We start from the raw sequence: 18,442 nt of genomic DNA, 5'->3' as shown, positions 1-18,442 counted from the left end.
TGGTATAATTGCACAAAATCGCTGACATAAAGTCTCGCAATCTTGAGAGTCGTAGAAAAAGAAAACCGTCTCGTTCTCACTGAAATGAAATCCATGACGAATCGTCAAGCCATAATGGTAAGAGGTAGCTTCCAGACCCCACAAACGTCTCGAAGAAGACACTGGTGTTACGCGTTTAAAGTGGAAGCTTATGATGCTTACCTACCACGTTGCTTGACATAGATAAAGTAAAATAGGGTATTATTCGTCGCAGAACCTTTGTGCTTGATGTCATCGCAGATGAAAAAACCGAAGCTGCGGATCTTCATCGCTTATGTCGCACATGATTCCAAACCGATGCTATGATGAGTGTTTAATACTGCTTCAACCACGCCAACATTTGGTCAAAAGCTTCTGCTTGAGCCACTTTAATCTTGGTGTCTTCGTATTCTCCTACAACACCAAATCCATGCGGTACACCGGAATATGTCTTGAACTCGCTCGCCACACCGTTCTCATTCAAGTACTTCTCGCCGTGCTCACGCACATCTTCTGCGAATAGCTGATCGTTCTCAACACAGACAAAAAGTAGAGGCGATTTCGTTCCCTCAAAATCCTCTCGAGCGACTGAAGTGGCATGTGCAATTGCACCAGCTTTGATAAATGGACCCGACTTGACCACGCCTGCTTCTTCGTCCTTGACTTGCTGACCCCAAGCAACGGTATCTGGCTTTTCGCCAGCAAGGAGCAATGTCATTCTACCACCAAAGCAGTAACCTACAGAGTATATGCCGCCTCCATTTGCGACCGCGTCGGCAAATTCGTCTTTTGCAGCTTCGATGACCTTGTGAAGAATAGGTAGCACCTTCTCAGGTGTTTGTCTTGCAAGCCACATATCGATGGTAAAGCTCTTGATAGTATCGACAGCTCGCATTTTGATTTGCTCAATCACTGAGGGGTCCTTTTCTTCCGTGTATGTAACCGAACCTGGTAATGGATCGTTTTCGAACATATCTGGCATGACGACGAGAAACCCCTCTCGGGCAAAGTTGTCCGCTTGAATTTGATTGTTCTTCGAGTGAATTCCAGTAGCACCAGTCAACAAAAACAAAAGCTTAGATGGAGCATGAGGGTAATCGGCAGGTTTCGAAATATAGGTATCAACCTCTCCAAGTTTGGTGATCTCTCCGGATGAGCCTCCCAACGCTGATATAGTCAGCACAATGTATTGCATCTGCTATATTCATGCAACCCAGGAGAATACTGACGACTTGGTCTATCGGTAACACAGTGCTCCTGTTACAGTTTAGCATTACCCCATCAACGATGCTCATGATGCCCACGTACTCCCAAGCTTGCGCCGCTCTGGGCGGGGGTGTCTCCTGGCACCAAACTAGGTGGAGAGGTCGTACCCTCCGCAGCATCACTCTCGGGAGCCTTCGTAGCTACTTCTGGTTCAGACATGTTGTAGAAATATGTGACGTGTATTAGGAAGATGTGGTTGACCACGAATGATCAAAGTCAACAATAGATCAAGCTACAAGTCAAGGTGGCATGTATTCACAATAAGGTGTGGCTGTAGTCAGCGGGGTACCTAATTCATAAGCGAGGCAGCCTTTCCACTTTACACGAGGAGTCGCGTTTGCTAGGAACGCGTCAATAGGTAACAATAACACCAAAATTTTGATCCCGCCACTCAGCACAAACAACTATTTCACATTTGCTAGAGAATTCAAGATGGGAGATGCACGCTCTGCCATTACTGTAGGTGCGTTAAAGTAAGTCTCGAGAACTTTCCAGCTTTCTGTTTTGTAGAAGATACAATACTCACCAAGTATTACAGCGCAATCTTCAATGAGCCAGACACACTTGAATCCAAATTTCCAGTACCAGTCTGCCAGTGTGTTCAGATCAAAACCTTAGGGTCTACAGGAGATGGCGTGCCGGAGAGGTATAGACTCGTTCTGAGCGACGTCAACCATTTCGTTCAAAGCATGCTTGCAACTCGTAAGTTCCAAATCCGCAGTTACCAAGGCTATCGAAACTGATTAGATGGTAGAGGCAAATCATGTCGTACACGATGGAAAGCTGAAGAAAGGATCTATTGTTCGACTCAAATCATATCAGGCAAACGAAGTTAAAGGCAAAAAGTCAGCACCCTGGGATCTCAAAGTCTGTCTTTTTCTAACATATTCAGAATTCTGATCATCCTCGACCTTGAAGTTATCGAAAGCTTAGGCGAGTGTGAAAAGTTTGGTGAGCCAGTACCTCTTGCAGCGAAAGCACCCGATGCGAAATCGACAAGCACGACGATCGCTGGAAATGGATTTTATGGGAACAAGCCTGCAGCTCCACCTCAACAGTCAGAGCCGCAGCAACATCAGTCACTACCACAACGTTCCGGTCCTTCGAGCTCTGCGTCACATTCAAACATATATCCTATCGAAGCTTTATCTCCATACGCACACAAATGGACTATCAAGGCTCGAGTTACAAGTAAATCAGACATCAAGACATGGTCGAAAGCCAGTAGTGAGGGAAAGCTATTTAGTGTAAATCTGTTGGATGAAAGTGGAGAAATAAAGGCGACTGGCTTCAACGCACAATGCGACGCTCTTTACGACGTGTTCCAGGAAGGCTCAGTTTACTATATTTCAAGTCCATGCAAAGTCAATCTGGCGAAGAAGCAATTCTCCAACATCAACAATGATTACGAGCTTGCTTTTGACAAGGACACGATCGTTGAAAAATGTGAAGATCAGAATGATGTGCCACAAGTACGATACAACTTCACAAATATTGGCGCTCTGCAGGAAGTGGAGAAGGATTCAACAATTGATGTCATTGGTGTGCTGAAAGAGGTCAACGATGTTAATCAGATTGTCTCGAAGACAACACAGCAGCCATACGACAAACGTGATCTCACCTTGGTCGACGACAGTGGATACTCAGTGAAAATGACCATTTGGGGGAAGACAGCCACAAAGTTCGACGCCAATCCTGAACAAATCGTCGCGTTCAAAGGCGCCAAAGTTTCCGATTTCAATGGCAAAAGTCTGAGTCTGCTCTCTTCAGGTTCGATGTCAATCGATCCAGATATCGCAGAAGCCTACAAACTGAAGGGCTGGTATGATTCGAATGGTCGCAGCGAGACTTTCGCCGCTCACACCTCCACGGCGGGAGCTGCTGGTGGCCGCAACAATGAGCTCAAGACTGTCGCCCAAGTCAAAGATGAAAATCTAGGCATGAACGACAAAGATGACTACTTCGCAGTCAAAGCAACAATCGTCTACATCAAACAAGATCCAATCTCCTACCCGGCTTGCGCGAGCGAAAATTGCAACAAGAAAGTCATAGAAGACAACGGATACTGGACATGTGCCAGTTGCAACATCAACCACCCGAAACCCCAACACCGATTCATCATGACCGTCAACGTTTCAGATCATACCGGCTCTTTCTACCTAAGTTGTTTCGACGATGTCGGACGTTTGATCATGGGTATGAACGGTGATCAATTGATGGAATTGAAGGAAACGGATAATGAAGCCGTGAACAAAGCGTTTGAGGACGCGAATTGTAAAACCTATACATTCACTTGTAGGGCGAAGATGGATACTTATCAGGATCAACAGAGGTATGTGCTCTCCTTTCCGAACGCTTTTGTGTGAAGTAATGAAACTAATGAGATGACAGGGTCCGATATCAGGTTCTGAGAGCTGCGCCGATTGATTTCAAGCAAGAAGCGAGGAAGTTGACGGAGTTGATTAAGGGTTATAATATTGATTAGGGGAGGGTCAGTGTGTTTATGAAGAACGATGAATGACTTTGGACTGGACCATGATATGTATGGGACGATTAGATGTCGAATCTCTCTTCATTTTGACAGATATGATGTACGGCAGGCAGGCAATACTGAGAGCGGCGTTCGGGCGACCGTCAAATGATAGTATTTCTATGAGCAATTGGTCGATCTTATGTATAATATGTCATGATACCATTCTCATGTGTCTATTGTCACACTCCTCGTGTCTTCATCTCCCCTAAACACCAAATCTTCAGTCAACATCTCCATTCTTTTCACCACCACATCTATAGTTCATAAATCATATCCCTACCAACGCCCATCGCAAAATGCAGCAAAACCCTAGCGTACGCCCTCACGCTCTACAAAGCGAGTCAAGTATCTCGTTCCTCATCATCTCCTCGTCAATACAAACTCCCCATCAAATCCTCATCCTCCCCCAAGAAATCCATATCATTAACACCAACCCCATGCTCCAACCCCGCCGCCGCGTTCTTCTTCATCTTCTTCGCATAATTCACGTATTCCTTCTCATACATCAACATGCGATCCGTCGTCTTGATCTCTTCCGTCAGCGCTTTAATCCTCGTGCTCGACGCCGCAAGCGCAGCTTGAGTCTGTTTCTCCGTGAGGAGGGGGCCGTTGGGTGAGAATGTGAGCACGGGAGATTGGTTGGGTGGATGGGACAAGGTGGCGTGGAGAGTGCCGTCGGCGATCATGCTCTGGACTAATGTTTCGACTGCTGCGGCGTTGGGGAGTTTGCTGCCGATTTCGGCACTCTGGGTGAGGTTGTGGATGTCGACCATTGTGAGTTTGGTGTGGACGTTCGCAAGGTTTTTGATTTGGAATTGTTGGTAGGCTGCCATTACGCACATGACTAGACCCATGTTGCAATCCGTTGTCCAGAGATCCCTTCCTGCTTCGAGCTCTGACTTGAGTCTCGATGCGGTGCCTTGCTCGAAGATTTGAGCAACGGTTTCATATGGTTTGCCTAGGACTTTGAGAACTTTCGCTGCCCCTGGGCTTGTTACTTTTGGTAAAACCGGCATTTTCCCATCCATCAACAGTCGTACCAAGATCCATTTCTTGTAGGCTTCTGTCATGACTTTACTGGGACCACTATCCTTGGTTGGGTAAGTGACAGCAACTTCCAAACATTCACTCGCTCTTTTCCACTTCTTCAGCCCAATGTAGACCTGCCCACTCAATAGAAAGTATTCCAGAACCTCCAAATGCTTAAGAGGCTTCGCAACGAAACCCGTCTGTACTGTAATATAGGCGGCTGGTGGAAGACATATGTTACAAAGGTATTTCTGTCTTGGCCTATGACCAGCGCCTGGTATATAGAGGATTGTTTTATCGATCACAGGGAGGACATCATCGAACTGTTTCGCCTCTAAAGCAAGCTTAACAAGTAGAAGATGTTTGGGGGTAAGAAGTGTGCCGGTAGGCTCGAATCGTAAGAGTGCGTCCCGGATGTGTGGAATAGCTGTAGGAATCTTGACATGATTAGCAGTGTATGTATGGAGCTCCTGCTCTCAAACGTACCTGATGATGGCGCCTCGCCATGTTCGAGAATATATCTAGGATCTGGGAAAGTTCAGTTTGCATATATCGCATCTGCCGTGGATCGAATTGCGCGAGAAAAGCTATGATGCTGTTCCATAAGTTTTCTTGATCGATATTCTTGTCATTTCGCTGAGCGGCTTCGATATTTGCGATCAGAATGAAGGTGTATGGCACAGAGTTCACAGATGGATTTATAATCTGCAAACATATTAGCGCAGATTCAACTTTCATATTCGTCTTCTTACATCAAGAACGTTCTCGCCCCCAGAAGTAGGTTGTAATAGCTTCGAGTTTGGGATATTTTTGACAACGGAGATCTGGGCGCGTATCCCCTCGTCATACTGCTGGTCGGAGAGCGGATTTGGAGGAGGGGGATGCTGCGGGAAATTGAGAAGCTTTGGGAGTATATCGTCCATGATGTCTGTATCTTGTTCTAGGCCAATTGAGGGTTTATGATTCTTGTTTTGAATGCTGGGAGCTATCGACTTGGTACAGCTCAAATGTAAGGCTTGTGCCTTCTTACGAGGTTGATGTATGTCGCCAGTAGGTTTGAAAGACCTGTCGACAGATGTGGAAGTCTGCGGTATTTGGAGGAGAAGTGTTTTGGAGAGAATATTCTTGTTGTTATTGCATGAACATCATATAATAACAAATGTGAAGGCAAGGCTGCCTGTTAGAGGTGTGAAGGTGTGGTGATCAAATCGTGGGGTCGGTGAAGTGGGGGACTTGGTCTTGGCATTGGAGCTTTCTTAACTCCGATACTCCGATGTCAACGTGAGAAATATTTTGAGTCACGAGTGTCTAGCCACTTTTAAGAAAACAACATTTATAATTTTCCAGAAGGACGATATTACCGACTTGGGGATTTATATTCAAAAGTGAATTCATTCGCTGATTGAAAAATCCTGAAACTCTAAACAAAGGAATCCCACATTTCCAACAAGTTGCCAGGCCTGAGAGCTCTCCGGAGTGTGTTAATTGACCGTCTTCGACAATTCGCTGATATTTTGTCATAAAATGTCAATTACAAACGCCTCGGCATATGAGGCTGCAAAGTCAGCCAAATCAGCATCTCATACATTAGCTACACTTCCTACATCAGCAAGAAATGATGCTTTGACAGCAATCCACACAGCTTTGTCGGAAGCGAAAGAGGACATCTTGGCAGCGAATGCTCGAGATCTTGAGTTGGCGAAAAAAGCAGCTGAGAATGGCCAACTTAGTCTGAGCATACTGTCACGGTTAGACCTTGGAAAGAAAGGGAAATGGGAGGATATGTTGAAGGGTATCTTAGATGTACGAGGACTTGAAGACCCAGGTATGAGGTATAGAAGATTTGAAACGAAAGTATCTAACTTGCGCTGTAGTGGGCAAAGTCACATTGCGGACAAAGCTAGATGATGGGTTGAATTTGGAGAGAGTTTCATGTCCAATTGGTGTACTTCTCATTATTTTTGAAGCACGTCCAGAAGTCATTGCGAATATTGCTTCTTTAGCAATCAAGTCGGGCAATGCTGCTATTCTTAAAGGCGAGTTACTTCTTCGAAGATGGATCATGTTCATCGCTAATATGAAACAGGTGGAAAAGAGTCAACGGAATCTTTCGTTGCAATCTCAAAAGTCATTTCTGCTGCATTAGAAAACACCCAAGTACCAAATACAGCCATTCAACTTGTCACCACCCGAGATGCCATCCCACAGCTTCTCGAGCAGGACAGATTCATTGACTTGGTTATTCCAAGAGGGTCAAACGAGCTCGTTCGCTACATCAAATCATCAACCAAAATCCCAGTCTTAGGTCACGCTGACGGAATCTGCTCAATCTACCTCGAACACTCCGTTGACCCAGATCTCGCAGTCCGAGTTGTAGTAGATTCGAAAACTTCTTACCCCGCAGCATGCAATAGCGTTGAGACATTACTCGTGGAAGAAGCAGCACTACAGAGTGTTCTCCCTCCAGTAGCGGAAGCGCTCTTAGCAAAAGGAGTCTCACTGCGCTGTGATGCCAACACCAAAGCAGCACTAACACTGCATCTCCCAAAGAGCTCCTCAGCAATCTTACAAGACGCCGAAGAAGTAGATTTCGACACCGAACATCTCTCGCTCGTTCTCGCTATCAAAACAGTTCCAATTGTCACAGACGCAATTATACACATCAATAACCACGGCTCACATCATACTGATGTGATTCTGACATCCTCCGAGGAAATCGCTGAACAGTTCATGTCCGGTGTTGACTCCGCTGGTGTGTTCTGGAATACAAGTACTAGAATGGCCGATGGAATGCGGTTCGGATTCGGTACAGAGGTGGGTATTAGTACGAATAAGATTCATGCTAGGGGACCGGTTGGGCTTGAGGGTTTGATGATTTATAAGTATAAGATTCGGGGTGCGGGACATGTTACTGCGGAATATGGGGAGGGAGAGGGACAGAAGAGTTTTAAGCATCAGAAGATCGAGTTGTAATTATGACAGATTTGCAAGAGCATCATTCTAGCTGGATTGTGGAAAAGTTGCATCGGTTCACGCTTAGAGCAGAGGAAATCCTACAGCATTACAGAAGTCTTTGTTCAGTCGAGGGCTGTCTGAACTCTGCTGCGCACATATGAGTGGGCAAAATTGCGAACATCATTCCAAATTCGACAAAACCAGTTGGGTTTTGGATGCCACTTGCCGACGAATAGCTTAAAAAGGGGGAAGGTCCGTAAGCGAGTCAAAACGAGAGCTACCCCAAAATCAAACGTTGCATCCTACTTTCATACTCTTTGATAGTCTCCATAATGTTCCTTGTTTCAATTCCAGAAAAGATTCATGCTCGAACCAAACGTGACAATCCATAAAAACCAACATCACCTGACACCGCGACGCCGCCAACAAGAGCTAAGAATCAATAGTTTTGCAAAACCAACAATAAACGGGTATTCGGAAGCACCACCAACATGGCTTTCCTCAACCTCCCATCTCGCCACCGACGAAATGTTCAAGAATAGCTAAGCATAGCTTCTTCGCAATCCTCCCTTAACCTCACAACACCACAATGCTCTCCTCCACCCTAATAACCGCCCTCCTCATCGCTTCCACAACCGCCAACTCGATCCTCACCTGCACCACAACCCCAAACCCAACATGCGCAAATCCCATAGACGAAATAACACACATCTCCCCGACCTTCGTCGTCGCAAAACTGCCATGTCTGGATTGTCCGACTGTAAACCGTAAAGGGCCGGATACACACCATGAAATCACACATGAAGAGAACGCCCTCGTACGCTCCCCCTCCCCTTTCCCCCTTCCTACCCAGCTAACCCTTTGCAATAGTTCCTCAACCTCACACTCACCCCCCGTGCCCTCCTCCTAAACTCCATCCCCATCTACCCACCCCTCAGTCTCCCACCCCCACGTATCTACATAGGCCAAATCCCACCCCCCTTCACAAACAAAGATCTAGCCACCTCAATCGCCTGTAAAACGTCCTGCGCAGATGAACATAACTGCTGGTGCATCGAACCGAGTTTGGGCGCTTACGGCGTGAGTTACTCCTACACCGCGCTCTCCACCTCCGACAACAAATGGACCATCGTATTCGATATCATAGGAGGATTGAATGGGTATCAAGACGACCCATACATCGAATTCACCAAACCCGGGCAAAAAGTCCTGGTCCTCGAAATAACCGACACATCCGGCACGATCGAACTACTTGACATCAAGCTCGTCGAACGCGTCACCAAACTCCCACCCTCAAAGACGTCCTCCGTCTGGCTCAAGATCGTTCGGTTCTTTGGATTCAAAGACGAGGCGGTTAGGGGACCGGGTCATTTGGTTGTTGATGTGCGGGAGTGGGAGGATGGGGTTAGAGTGGGCACGTTGTGGTATTTTGTTGGGCGTGCTATGGATTATTGGCTGCCTGTTGTGATTGTGATTAGTGTGTTTTTGGGATTGGTGGGGTTGTGGGTTTTGTCTTTGGGTGTGAGGAGGGTTTATAGGTGGGAGGGGGGTGGGAGGGGGGTGGTGAGGAAGAAGGGACGGGAGGAGGGGGTGGAGGGAGAGGGCTTGTTGGGGTGGGTTGAGGGGAGGGATGGGTGGGAGTTGTAGGTTATGATTAGGGTGGGAATGGGGTTTAATTATGGGAATTGGTTATTGGGCGTGTCTGGGTTTGGGAATAAATTGGTTAGGCTCGGTTCTGGTTTTAAATTCGGAGTTGATAGAGGAAGACGGATGTAAGATAATGGGAAATTATACAACTGTACATGATGTCAAATAAGAAAAAAAGATTCTTCAATAATAACTAATTAACGTAGTCTAAAAAATTTTACATTATAAGAAACGTAACCCCTATCCCTTTCATGCCGCCTACTTTATCAACTAAAACGCCTAACTCTCTTCTATATCTCTTTCCCACCTTACCACAATTCCGTATTTCCCCTATTTTAGGCGTTTCTTACTTTCTAAGTTCTCTTACACGCTATTTAATTTAGTTAGTTAAAGAATAAGAAACATCTCTATCTAACTACCTAACTTCCCTACTCGTCTCTCCCCTCTCTTACCCCGTTTTCTTGCCCCTCCCTACCTCCCCTACCCCCTCCCATAACACCTCCACCCGTCTCCCTACTTACTACAAACCTCCCTCTCTTTATAATACCTACTCCCTCCTTAACAAAACACTTAACAATCTTCGATAATAGCTATACTTTCTCTCCCCCCTCTTCTCTTAACCCTCTCCCCTTAGCTATAAACACGTATCTTCTACAACTTCCCTCCTCTATCTACTTCTACACTGTTATAATCTCTAGTACTTTCTAGTACGCACTACATATCTCTCGCTCTTTATACCCCTCTCCCTCCCTTTTCCTATACCTACTTAAGTGTAAAAATAGTGTTCCCTTCTATTTCCCTATTTTACACCTACCTCTTACGAAACCCCCCCTCCTACAACTTCCCCTCACCCCTCTAACCCTTCCCATTCATCTCCCTCCTATCCCTCTTACACCCCTTCGTATCTCCCACTACCCCCCACTAAATCCCAGCATCTCCCACCTACTCTCATTGTACTATCCACCCCCTCCTAATACCTTCCCTATCCACAAATTTATTCATCCTATAACCTCCCTACTAATTTCCGACCTTTCTACACTATCCTACTACGACCCAATACTAACTTTAACCTTCTTCCATCTCTCCACTACATCCTATATATTCCTACAACCCCCTATTACTTCGCACGTACTTCCCATTATACACTCCCACGGATCCCCAGCGTAGACCGCTATTTCCCTACCCTCACCCCTCATCTACCCTCTCCCTAGTACTCCTCTCCCCTCCCCTCCTAACCCCCTCATCCCTTCTAAAACCCCCTCCATCCCCTCCTTCTACCCCCCCTAACAGCCCTAACACCACTAAACCACTCCCAGCCCACCTCTCTCTAACATCTTACATCCCCCCATTTCTCCCCTCGCCTGTAAACTACCCCAACAATTCTCCTCTCCCCTCCCCTCACCTCTCCCACATCACCCCCGTCCTACCTCCCTCCCTCCCACCTCTCTCTCTCCCAACCCCTCCCACCCCTTCCCACAGCACCTCCACTTGTCTACCCACCCACCATAGACCCCACTCTCTACAACCTATCTTCCTCACCAAAAACTCACCCCCTCCTCACAAACCCCCGTACCCCCTCTCCTCTCTCACACTTCCCATAAACCCTCTCCCAATACCTCCAACGACCATACCTACAAAAACAATCTCCTTCCCACCTCCCACCTCCCCACCATCTCCCACACAACACACCTCTCAAACACTTCCTACTTCCTAAGAGAGTTACACACCTTCCGACTTCCTCATATATTTACATATCCTCATCTACAAATCCTTACCCTGTACAATGTGTAGAAACTTCAAATCTACCTTCCATCTCGGCTCTCGCAACCCCTAAACCACCATCACTATCACAAAAGAACCCTCACAATCAGATACCATCAAAAAAAGTCAACTTCATCTCATAAAAATTCATTCATAAAAAACCAAAGGCTTTCTCTTATCAAAATTACATAAAAAGTTTATTTATGTCGAGTAATATAAAAAAGACAACTGCCCCATTCCCTCTCTCACAACTTCCCCCTCTTTCCCCAATCCAACCACCCTGTCCAGACTAATCCCTCCTCCATATCCCCCTCCATCTCTTCCCCAACTTTTCCAAACCTCCCCCTCACTAACCCCCCCTCCCCCACCTCTGAAGCAAAAGCAAAAGAAAGAGCCATCAAGTCAAAAGGAAAATCGTCATCATAGTCGTTAAAAAAGCTTTCAAACCAAAACAGTTCAAAATGTCAACATAAGAAAAAAGGTAGCAAGCACAAGAGCTCCTCCCTCCCCACCAAAAAGAAAAGTTTCAACAGAAAAAAGATGTATTAATTAAGAAGAAGAAAAATCTCAAAGCATTGTCTTTTCTGCTCGAAGAGTTTTCTTTTCCAAATCCCATCCACCCCTTTCCTTCACGGCGCCTAGGTGTTCATTAATAGGCGTGACGAACAAAAAAAAATGTTCGAAATTTTCCCCTCATCTTCGCTCGATTGCTTTCAGCCATGTGTATCTTTGGGATCGTATACCTCGCAACTTCGATTAATTCATCCCATTTTTGTTTCGCAAAGCGTTAAAATCATTCAGCCATATACATAGCCACATGAACTTCTTCTTTTTAATAAAGAGGCAGTCGATAAAAGCAAATAAACAAAAGTCGTTAAAATCGTCCATCGTTCATGGTAGAACATGTATGCTGAAGGTGTGTGGTTTTCAGCTCCACTAAAAGAACATTTGTTTAAAAAAAAAGTGGTCCTAGGAAATTTTGAAAGTCTAGAGAGTGTGTTGTTGGAGTGGTGATATGTTCGAAGGCCAGATGTCATGGGACAAATGGTATATAGAAGACTGGATATGACGGATTCAGCTTCGGAAAGAATGTGCAGAAAGTCTGACTATGGGAAAGTTATGCACGTTGTTACCGCCGTCTTTGGGTGATGACTGATCGTGCTCGGTTTAGGGGTGCGGCGTCGCCATAAGCTGGACCGGAAACGGAATCCTCACGAAGGGTCTTGCGCCTCTTCAATTCACCTTCGGCTCCTGGTCCGCGGCTGGAAGGACGTCCATCATCTTCATCATCCCGCCCGCGCTTGTTGCTGGCAGGAGCTCCGTTCATAACAGGTTGTTGACTTGGATAGCCATTTGGAATCGAATTACCCAAATCTGATTGGGAGCCATAAACATCGCCCGAGGTGCTACCGTTAGCAGTCCCACGTTCACTGCTGATTACATTATACAGATTACTGGATGGTGGTTGTGGTACACGAGGAGGGGTGCTGTAACCACCCTGCTGCTGGTAGTATGGCTGAGGAGCGGAAGCCGTTCTTGGAGTGGCTCGTCCGGAGGCAGGATGATTTGGAGAGCCTGTCATTTCAGGGGACAAATGAGGATGTTCGCTTGGTAATGAACCGACTGCTGGGTTTTGGTTGTAGTTGTATGATGCACGATTCGCATCATAATTCGACGAGTTGTCATGGGTATACTCCGCATCATGCTCATGATCTGCCTCCTCTTCACCTTGACTATGACCAACCTGTTGCTGAGTCTGCGGGTGATGAATCATCCCATTCGCATCCTTGGATTCGTGGTGCTCAGGCTCTCCTGCTCTCGCTAGTGGTGGACCCATTTCACTCTTGATATAGGAATTTGGTTGCGAATAACGAGGCATATTTTGTTGGCCGTTTGGAGGTTGAGCGTAAACACTCTGTTGAGCAGGTGGCGCAGAGTACATCTGTCGGGAAGCATCATACGGCTGCTGAGGTGGCTGCTGGTACTGCTGCATGCTTTGAATGGAGCTGCCAGGAGGAGTGGTGGCAGGGGTCGTTGGCATCGATCGCGCATTGCTTAACCCAGTATCGATAGAGAGAGGGTTTGAACCTTGCGCATTGGGCATTCCGCCCTGAGGTTGGCCCCATTGAAAGTTTCCATCCGAGCTCCCCATGTTGCCCATCACGCTTGAAGCACTCGTGGGTGGAGTGGGGAAGGTATGAGCTCGGTCTATGCCGGGGCGTCCAACAGGATGTGGTGCAAGGGAATGCTGTGGTGCGGGTGGGAGGTGGCCACCAATTGAGTTATTCATCGAGTGATGGTGATGCTGATGCAGAGAAGGTAAACCAGGTGCTTGGGTATTATTCCGCATCTGATTCTGCTCTTGCTTCCGTCGCTCAGCAGCTGCCATAACTGCATTTGTGCGAGTCTGATTGGTTGGGTGGTACAAAAGAGCACCGATATTGTGAACGAACAGAGGATACAGAAGCTCTGTAATTTTCTCCTTGTTCGCAAAATCCAAAGCACGCTCGAACGGTATCCTGCGGGAAGGTTAGCCTTATAAAGTGCAACAAAATTTTAAAGCACATACCAAACTCCCTTCAGGTGCATTGGCCCGATTTTGACCACATGTCTCATCTTTTCACTTTTCAAGATGCCATCTCTTCGGCCACGGGTCATTCCAGCTACGTTCAACAGTTTAGTACCATTAATCATGTGGTTATCTGGGAATCTAGTTAGCTTTGCCGCCTCTTCGGTAGAACATTACTAATTACCTTCTCGTCTGGCAACACACACTCCCTTGGCCTCAACTTGGAAACATAAACTGCCCTCGTCTTCCCACAATGTTGCGGTCACCCTTGGCTTCATTCCTGGTGGAGCAATTTGGCCAGTGGTATCAAAACCCTGCTGACCACCATACCCACCTTGACCTGGCATACCGGGTTGAACCGCGGCCATCGCTGGCAGTGGGAGAACGTTTCCTTGACCCATTGAGCCTGGAACTTGATGACCAGCTGATTGTGGAGAGGTCATACCATTTTGATAGCCATACTGACTGTACGGCGCAGGTCCTGGAGCATACTGTGCTGGCCCAGGCTGAAGTAATGGTGGCTGCTGGTGCTGTTGTGGATAATGCCCCATACCGCCAGATGTCACCGTTTGTGGGGGTGGTGGCTGCCCTGCTGAGATATGTGATTGATAGTACATATCCTGTTGACCGTGATTCATGGTGGGATATGACTCTTGCCCGTAGGAATAGGCAGTGCCGGAGGGCGACGTATTACTGTAGGATGTCTGCGATAAGGATACTGGAAGCCCAACGTGGGAGGGGATGGTCGGCGAAGGGGTTTTTGGTCCGTTTGATGAAGAAGCGGTTGTATATGAAGAATGCGAACTCCCGTTCAAGATGGAGGACGATCCGAGAGAACTCAGTGATCCAACCCGGGGAGAGGAGGTACCCGAAGAGTACGCCTGTTGCGGCTGCGGCAGAGGAAGGGAGGGCAACCTTTCATTCACATACAACGGCCGTTGAGCAGCGTGATGATTGTAATATGGCACGTCTGAGGGTCCCCGGGTTTGCACTTGGGAGATCGACGGGAGATCCAGTTTTTCGGTTTGAGCGAACAAGTCCGAAAGGGACAATGGATGGCAGACTCAACGAGATTTTCGTGAGTCTTGGTCTGGTGTGTGGGGGAGAGTGAGCTCTAGTAATGCTTCCAATGCGAGCTGTACAATTGAGGATTGGGAGACGTTGCAATGGCTGTGTCGTTGACGATTCGAACAAACGCTTGAGAAACTTGATGAGACTTCAGACGAGTTCGACGTATTTGCACTTCGTGTCGTGGAAATGGTACGCGTTGGTGATTTCGTGTTGTTTATCGTTGGAAGACCAAAATATGCATGAGACGCAGAATGATGATTTCGTTAAACTTTCAGACTCGAAAAGCAAGACGTGTAGCTCGTAGAAGTCGTTAAGAGAAAGAAGATCCTGAAAACGGAAGTCTGGCACTCCAATTGGAAGGTGCGATTGAAGCTCCACGACAGGATTGGGAATCGCTTGACCGTTACGCGAAGCTGCAGGTGTGCTTGTGCTTGGAGGAGGTCGCTTCGAAAAGTTTTTGGACCTGTGCTTTTAGAACAGAGGATGCGAACGTCGTTAGGAAATCGTTATGCTCGTAAGAAGAGGCTGCCGGGACCTGGATAGACGTGCGATGTTTCGTGCGTTAGGATGAGGGTCGACTGATTGTCTTGGGTAGGATCCTGACTGCGGAGGAGGCAGTGCGTCGGAGGTGCAGGTTTGCAGATAGGGTGTGTGGGTGGGAGATATGCGGAGTGGGATATGGTGGAGGAGGAGGAGGAGGAGAGGGAGGAGGGAGAAAGAGAAGGGGAGAAGAGGTTGGGGTGTTGAGCAGGTCCGGGAGGAGGAGTAGCTGCAAGATGGACGGTGGTTGTTTTTTCGTTTGAACGTTGGGAGGACGGTTTGGCTGCTTCTGCCTCTGCTTTTGCTCTGCTTCTACTCTGCTGCTGCTTCTGCCACCTCTAATGCAGGTACTGGATTCTCGTCAGCGCTGCAGCGGATGTCGACCAGAATCAATGCAGATTCGCGCTCAAGAAAACAAGACGGACGGTGATGCTAGATTGGAGCTGCGGGAGAGGAGACGGGGAGAGTCTGGAAAGATTGACGAACATACAAATCTGCAGAACCTACAACCTTCCTTACCAAGGAAAAAGAAGGTGGAGGTTGGATGGGCGAGCAGGTCGAGGGTCGGCGGATTGGGGAAGGTGGAGGATGGATGGCACTGGCGATGGGTGGTTGGGAGCGAGCCACTCGAAAAGCGGGTCTAGAAACAGTGGGGCGAGGGAGGAAGGAGGAAAAACGAGGGTGCGGTGATAGCGGGACGGAGCGACCAGGCGAGGGGTGGCTGTAGCGCAACGGCGGTACCCCCTTGAACCCCCCTCGCTTCCGTGCTCTTCCTCTTCTTTGCTCTGAACGGTACGGTTGGGGATCCTAGCAGCTGGTGAGCGAGGTTGGGGTGCGATAAAGGGAGAGATGATAGCGGAGGCCGTCCAAAAGCAGCAGCGGCGAGGGAGGACTGGCGAGCATCCGAGAGAGTCGGACAGGGAAACTGAAGAGACTGAAGAGAGAAGAAATGTGCGAGTAGTTTCTGTGGTGGTGGTCAATGGCAAACACCTGGGCAGTATTTGGGGGTAGACACCCTACGATTGATGACAGTGAGGTAGCCTCCCATAGCACGCCCATATGCTATTATGCAGGCATTGGTAAGTGCTGTACCTATTAAACACCTACAAAGTACAAACGCTACAAGCAACACCCACAGCGCTCCTCCCCAGTGCAGAGACGCGAAGCAGAGACAGAGCCAGTGCAGAAGCCGCGATGAACAAGCAGAGACGCCCACGCACGAGAAGCAGAACCGCCGGCTGGACGCTGCGTGGCGGACAAACAGAATCCAGATGCAGCGGGAGAAGGCCTGTATCGAGAGTCCTATCGGGCTCTCGGGGCTCGCGATGCAGTGCAAAGGCCACTACCAGACCTGGGAGCAAGCCTGTGCATGTGCACTGTGCAGGCTCTCTTCCGGGGGGCTGCTGGAGCTGTCAGTGCCGGGAGGACACAGCGAGAGGAAACAATTCGCAGCACACCGTGCTGTGCGTCGTATGTAGCTTGATATCATACTCACAATCTGGGGAAGATGGGAGGAGTATTGTGATCCCTTCTCTACATTGAAGATCACATTGGAATCTCTCGAGACGTGTCAATTGACTTCAGCCGGCTTCACTGCTGCTTGGGGAGATCCAGCATCAGGCCCTCTTCTCCCCACCACCGACTCTCTGCCAGCCTCAAGGGAAAATACGCGCGGAACTCCTCCATCAATGACGACCGTGTGCGCAGCGAAGCTCGAGCAAAGTTTGTCCCAACGTTCGCCAAGTTCGCAAGCAGCTCGCGCCAATTCTTGCACCTTGTTCGCGCTAGGCCATACACAATGCGCCAGCGGTGCCAGTGTTAAACGAGACGACCAGGTTGTCAGTGAGCCAGACCGGCCGACAGGGAAGAGGGACGAGAGAGCTCAACCAGCCAGCCAGGGAGCCTAGCAACTCTCACCAGCCCCCAGCACCACCCAGCTCCATTTTTGACCTGACCAGGGCCACCAGGCGGAGGAAGCGTTGGCGAGCTTTGTGTGAAGGAGCTCAAGCCTCAAGGGAGGGGAGATGTGCAGCATCTACTCGTGGTACAAAGACAGGAAAAAGGGCAGGAAAAGAGAAACACCATTGTACTCCAAGTGTACCACCGGACGTGCTCGAAGAGGGAGGCTGGTACCTCAGCCCGGTAGAGACGTTTGAAACTCGGAGCATTCGGTGATAGCGACGATAATAGCAGCGGATCGGGTAGCTAATGATAGAAAGCCACCAGAGCAAATAATCTGGCGCTGTCGAACCAAGTCCCGCGAATGCCGTAAACACAGCGACAGCGAACTTCTCCCTTTCTGTGCTACCAGCACGCCAGTACCGGGTCGTAGCCAGTCAGTCTCTGTCACGATTATTCCCATCTCGCCTGGCTACAGCCACTCGCTCAACGACATGGCACGCTAACATAGGATAAACTCGAATTGTACCAAATGGTCAGCGAGCTGACAGTAGTAATAATCATTAATGAAGCAATAAAGCCCTTTCGGAGTGCGGCACAGTAGGAATGGATAACGCTATCGTGGCCGATAACAACTCCATCGATTGTGGTCAGGCTTGGTGTGGATCGGTAGTGTGGTGGGAGTGTGGGTTTCTCGTTTTGTCCTCTCAACGGTGGATCAGCGTGGTTTTTTCCTCCCTCCAGGTGGTGGACCAAGTCATACCCCTCCTTTTCCTCGGGCGTAACATATCTGGCGATGTACGGAAAACGTTGGATCTCTCGGTCTTGACGATGACGGAAAAAACAACAGTAGTGGCGACGCGTACGGTACGGTGCGTTTCTGCTGTTTTGGCGTGCTCATACAGTAGCCTCATCGCGGATTTTCAAGAGTGGAGAGGTCTTTTTCGGTTTTGACAAGTTCGTAGACCGTTCTACGCCAGTGGCCGTCGTGGCATTGTAGACCACTCCACTCTACCACACATGTCAGAAGCGAAAACGCTTCGGTGCGTGAACCTCCACAATCAACGTCAATCATCACAGACTCCACTCCCAGCACTTACCTAAAAGGGTTGGTTCTGGCCACTTAATCAATCAGAATGAGCCATGAGAGAATT

The 18,442-nt window shown here is 48.2% G+C and overlaps 7 protein-coding genes across 7 annotated transcripts; 4 read left to right on the top strand and 3 right to left on the bottom strand.

Moving 5' to 3' along the window:
- Nucleotides 1-352: 352 nt before the first annotated feature.
- GLAREA_10597 (alpha/beta-Hydrolase) lies at nucleotides 353-1,443 on the bottom strand (the record flags this gene model as incomplete). The annotated part of the gene is made up of 3 exons (XM_008079698.1): nucleotides 353-1,185; nucleotides 1,248-1,275; nucleotides 1,327-1,443. The coding sequence occupies 3 exons, from the start codon at nucleotides 1,441-1,443 to the stop codon at nucleotides 353-355; spliced, it is 978 nt and encodes a 325-aa protein (XP_008077889.1).
- Nucleotides 1,444-1,716: 273 nt separating this feature from the next.
- Nucleotides 1,717-3,769, top strand: GLAREA_10596 (Nucleic acid-binding protein; the record flags this gene model as incomplete). The annotated part of the gene is made up of 5 exons (XM_008079697.1): nucleotides 1,717-1,757; nucleotides 1,823-1,986; nucleotides 2,039-2,129; nucleotides 2,177-3,616; nucleotides 3,676-3,769. The coding sequence occupies 5 exons, from the start codon at nucleotides 1,717-1,719 to the stop codon at nucleotides 3,767-3,769; spliced, it is 1,830 nt and encodes a 609-aa protein (XP_008077888.1).
- A 419-nt stretch (nucleotides 3,770-4,188) lies between these two features.
- On the bottom strand, nucleotides 4,189-5,769 carry GLAREA_10595 (uncharacterized protein; the record flags this gene model as incomplete). Its single annotated transcript, XM_008079696.1, has 3 exons — nucleotides 4,189-5,283; nucleotides 5,333-5,551; nucleotides 5,599-5,769. 3 exons carry the CDS (start codon nucleotides 5,767-5,769, stop codon nucleotides 4,189-4,191), a joined length of 1,485 nt encoding a protein of 494 aa, XP_008077887.1.
- A 601-nt stretch (nucleotides 5,770-6,370) lies between these two features.
- Nucleotides 6,371-7,819, top strand: GLAREA_10594 (ALDH-like protein; the record flags this gene model as incomplete). Its single annotated transcript, XM_008079695.1, has 2 exons — nucleotides 6,371-6,671; nucleotides 6,933-7,819. 2 exons carry the CDS (start codon nucleotides 6,371-6,373, stop codon nucleotides 7,817-7,819), a joined length of 1,188 nt encoding a protein of 395 aa, XP_008077886.1.
- A 571-nt stretch (nucleotides 7,820-8,390) lies between these two features.
- On the top strand, nucleotides 8,391-9,448 carry GLAREA_10593 (uncharacterized protein; the record flags this gene model as incomplete). Its single annotated transcript, XM_008079694.1, has 2 exons — nucleotides 8,391-8,618; nucleotides 8,672-9,448. 2 exons carry the CDS (start codon nucleotides 8,391-8,393, stop codon nucleotides 9,446-9,448), a joined length of 1,005 nt encoding a protein of 334 aa, XP_008077885.1.
- Nucleotides 9,449-12,338: 2,890 nt separating this feature from the next.
- On the bottom strand, nucleotides 12,339-14,416 carry GLAREA_10592 (DNA-binding of Mlu1-box binding protein MBP1; the record flags this gene model as incomplete). Its single annotated transcript, XM_008079693.1, has 3 exons — nucleotides 12,339-13,728; nucleotides 13,779-13,911; nucleotides 13,963-14,416. The coding sequence occupies 3 exons, from the start codon at nucleotides 14,414-14,416 to the stop codon at nucleotides 12,339-12,341; spliced, it is 1,977 nt and encodes a 658-aa protein (XP_008077884.1).
- Nucleotides 14,417-16,456: 2,040 nt separating this feature from the next.
- GLAREA_10591 (uncharacterized protein) lies at nucleotides 16,457-17,296 on the top strand (the record flags this gene model as incomplete). The annotated part of the gene is made up of 2 exons (XM_008079692.1): nucleotides 16,457-16,800; nucleotides 16,897-17,296. The coding sequence occupies 2 exons, from the start codon at nucleotides 16,457-16,459 to the stop codon at nucleotides 17,294-17,296; spliced, it is 744 nt and encodes a 247-aa protein (XP_008077883.1).
- Nucleotides 17,297-18,442: the final 1,146 nt, after the last annotated feature.

The sequence above is a fragment of the Glarea lozoyensis genome (genome assembly GCF_000409485.1).
Source record: "Glarea lozoyensis ATCC 20868 chromosome Unknown GLAREA12, whole genome shotgun sequence".
Taxonomy (NCBI): domain Eukaryota; kingdom Fungi; phylum Ascomycota; class Leotiomycetes; order Helotiales; family Helotiaceae; genus Glarea; species Glarea lozoyensis.
Note: the sequence above shows the minus strand (reverse complement) of the source record. Positions and strands in the feature narration are given on the sequence as shown.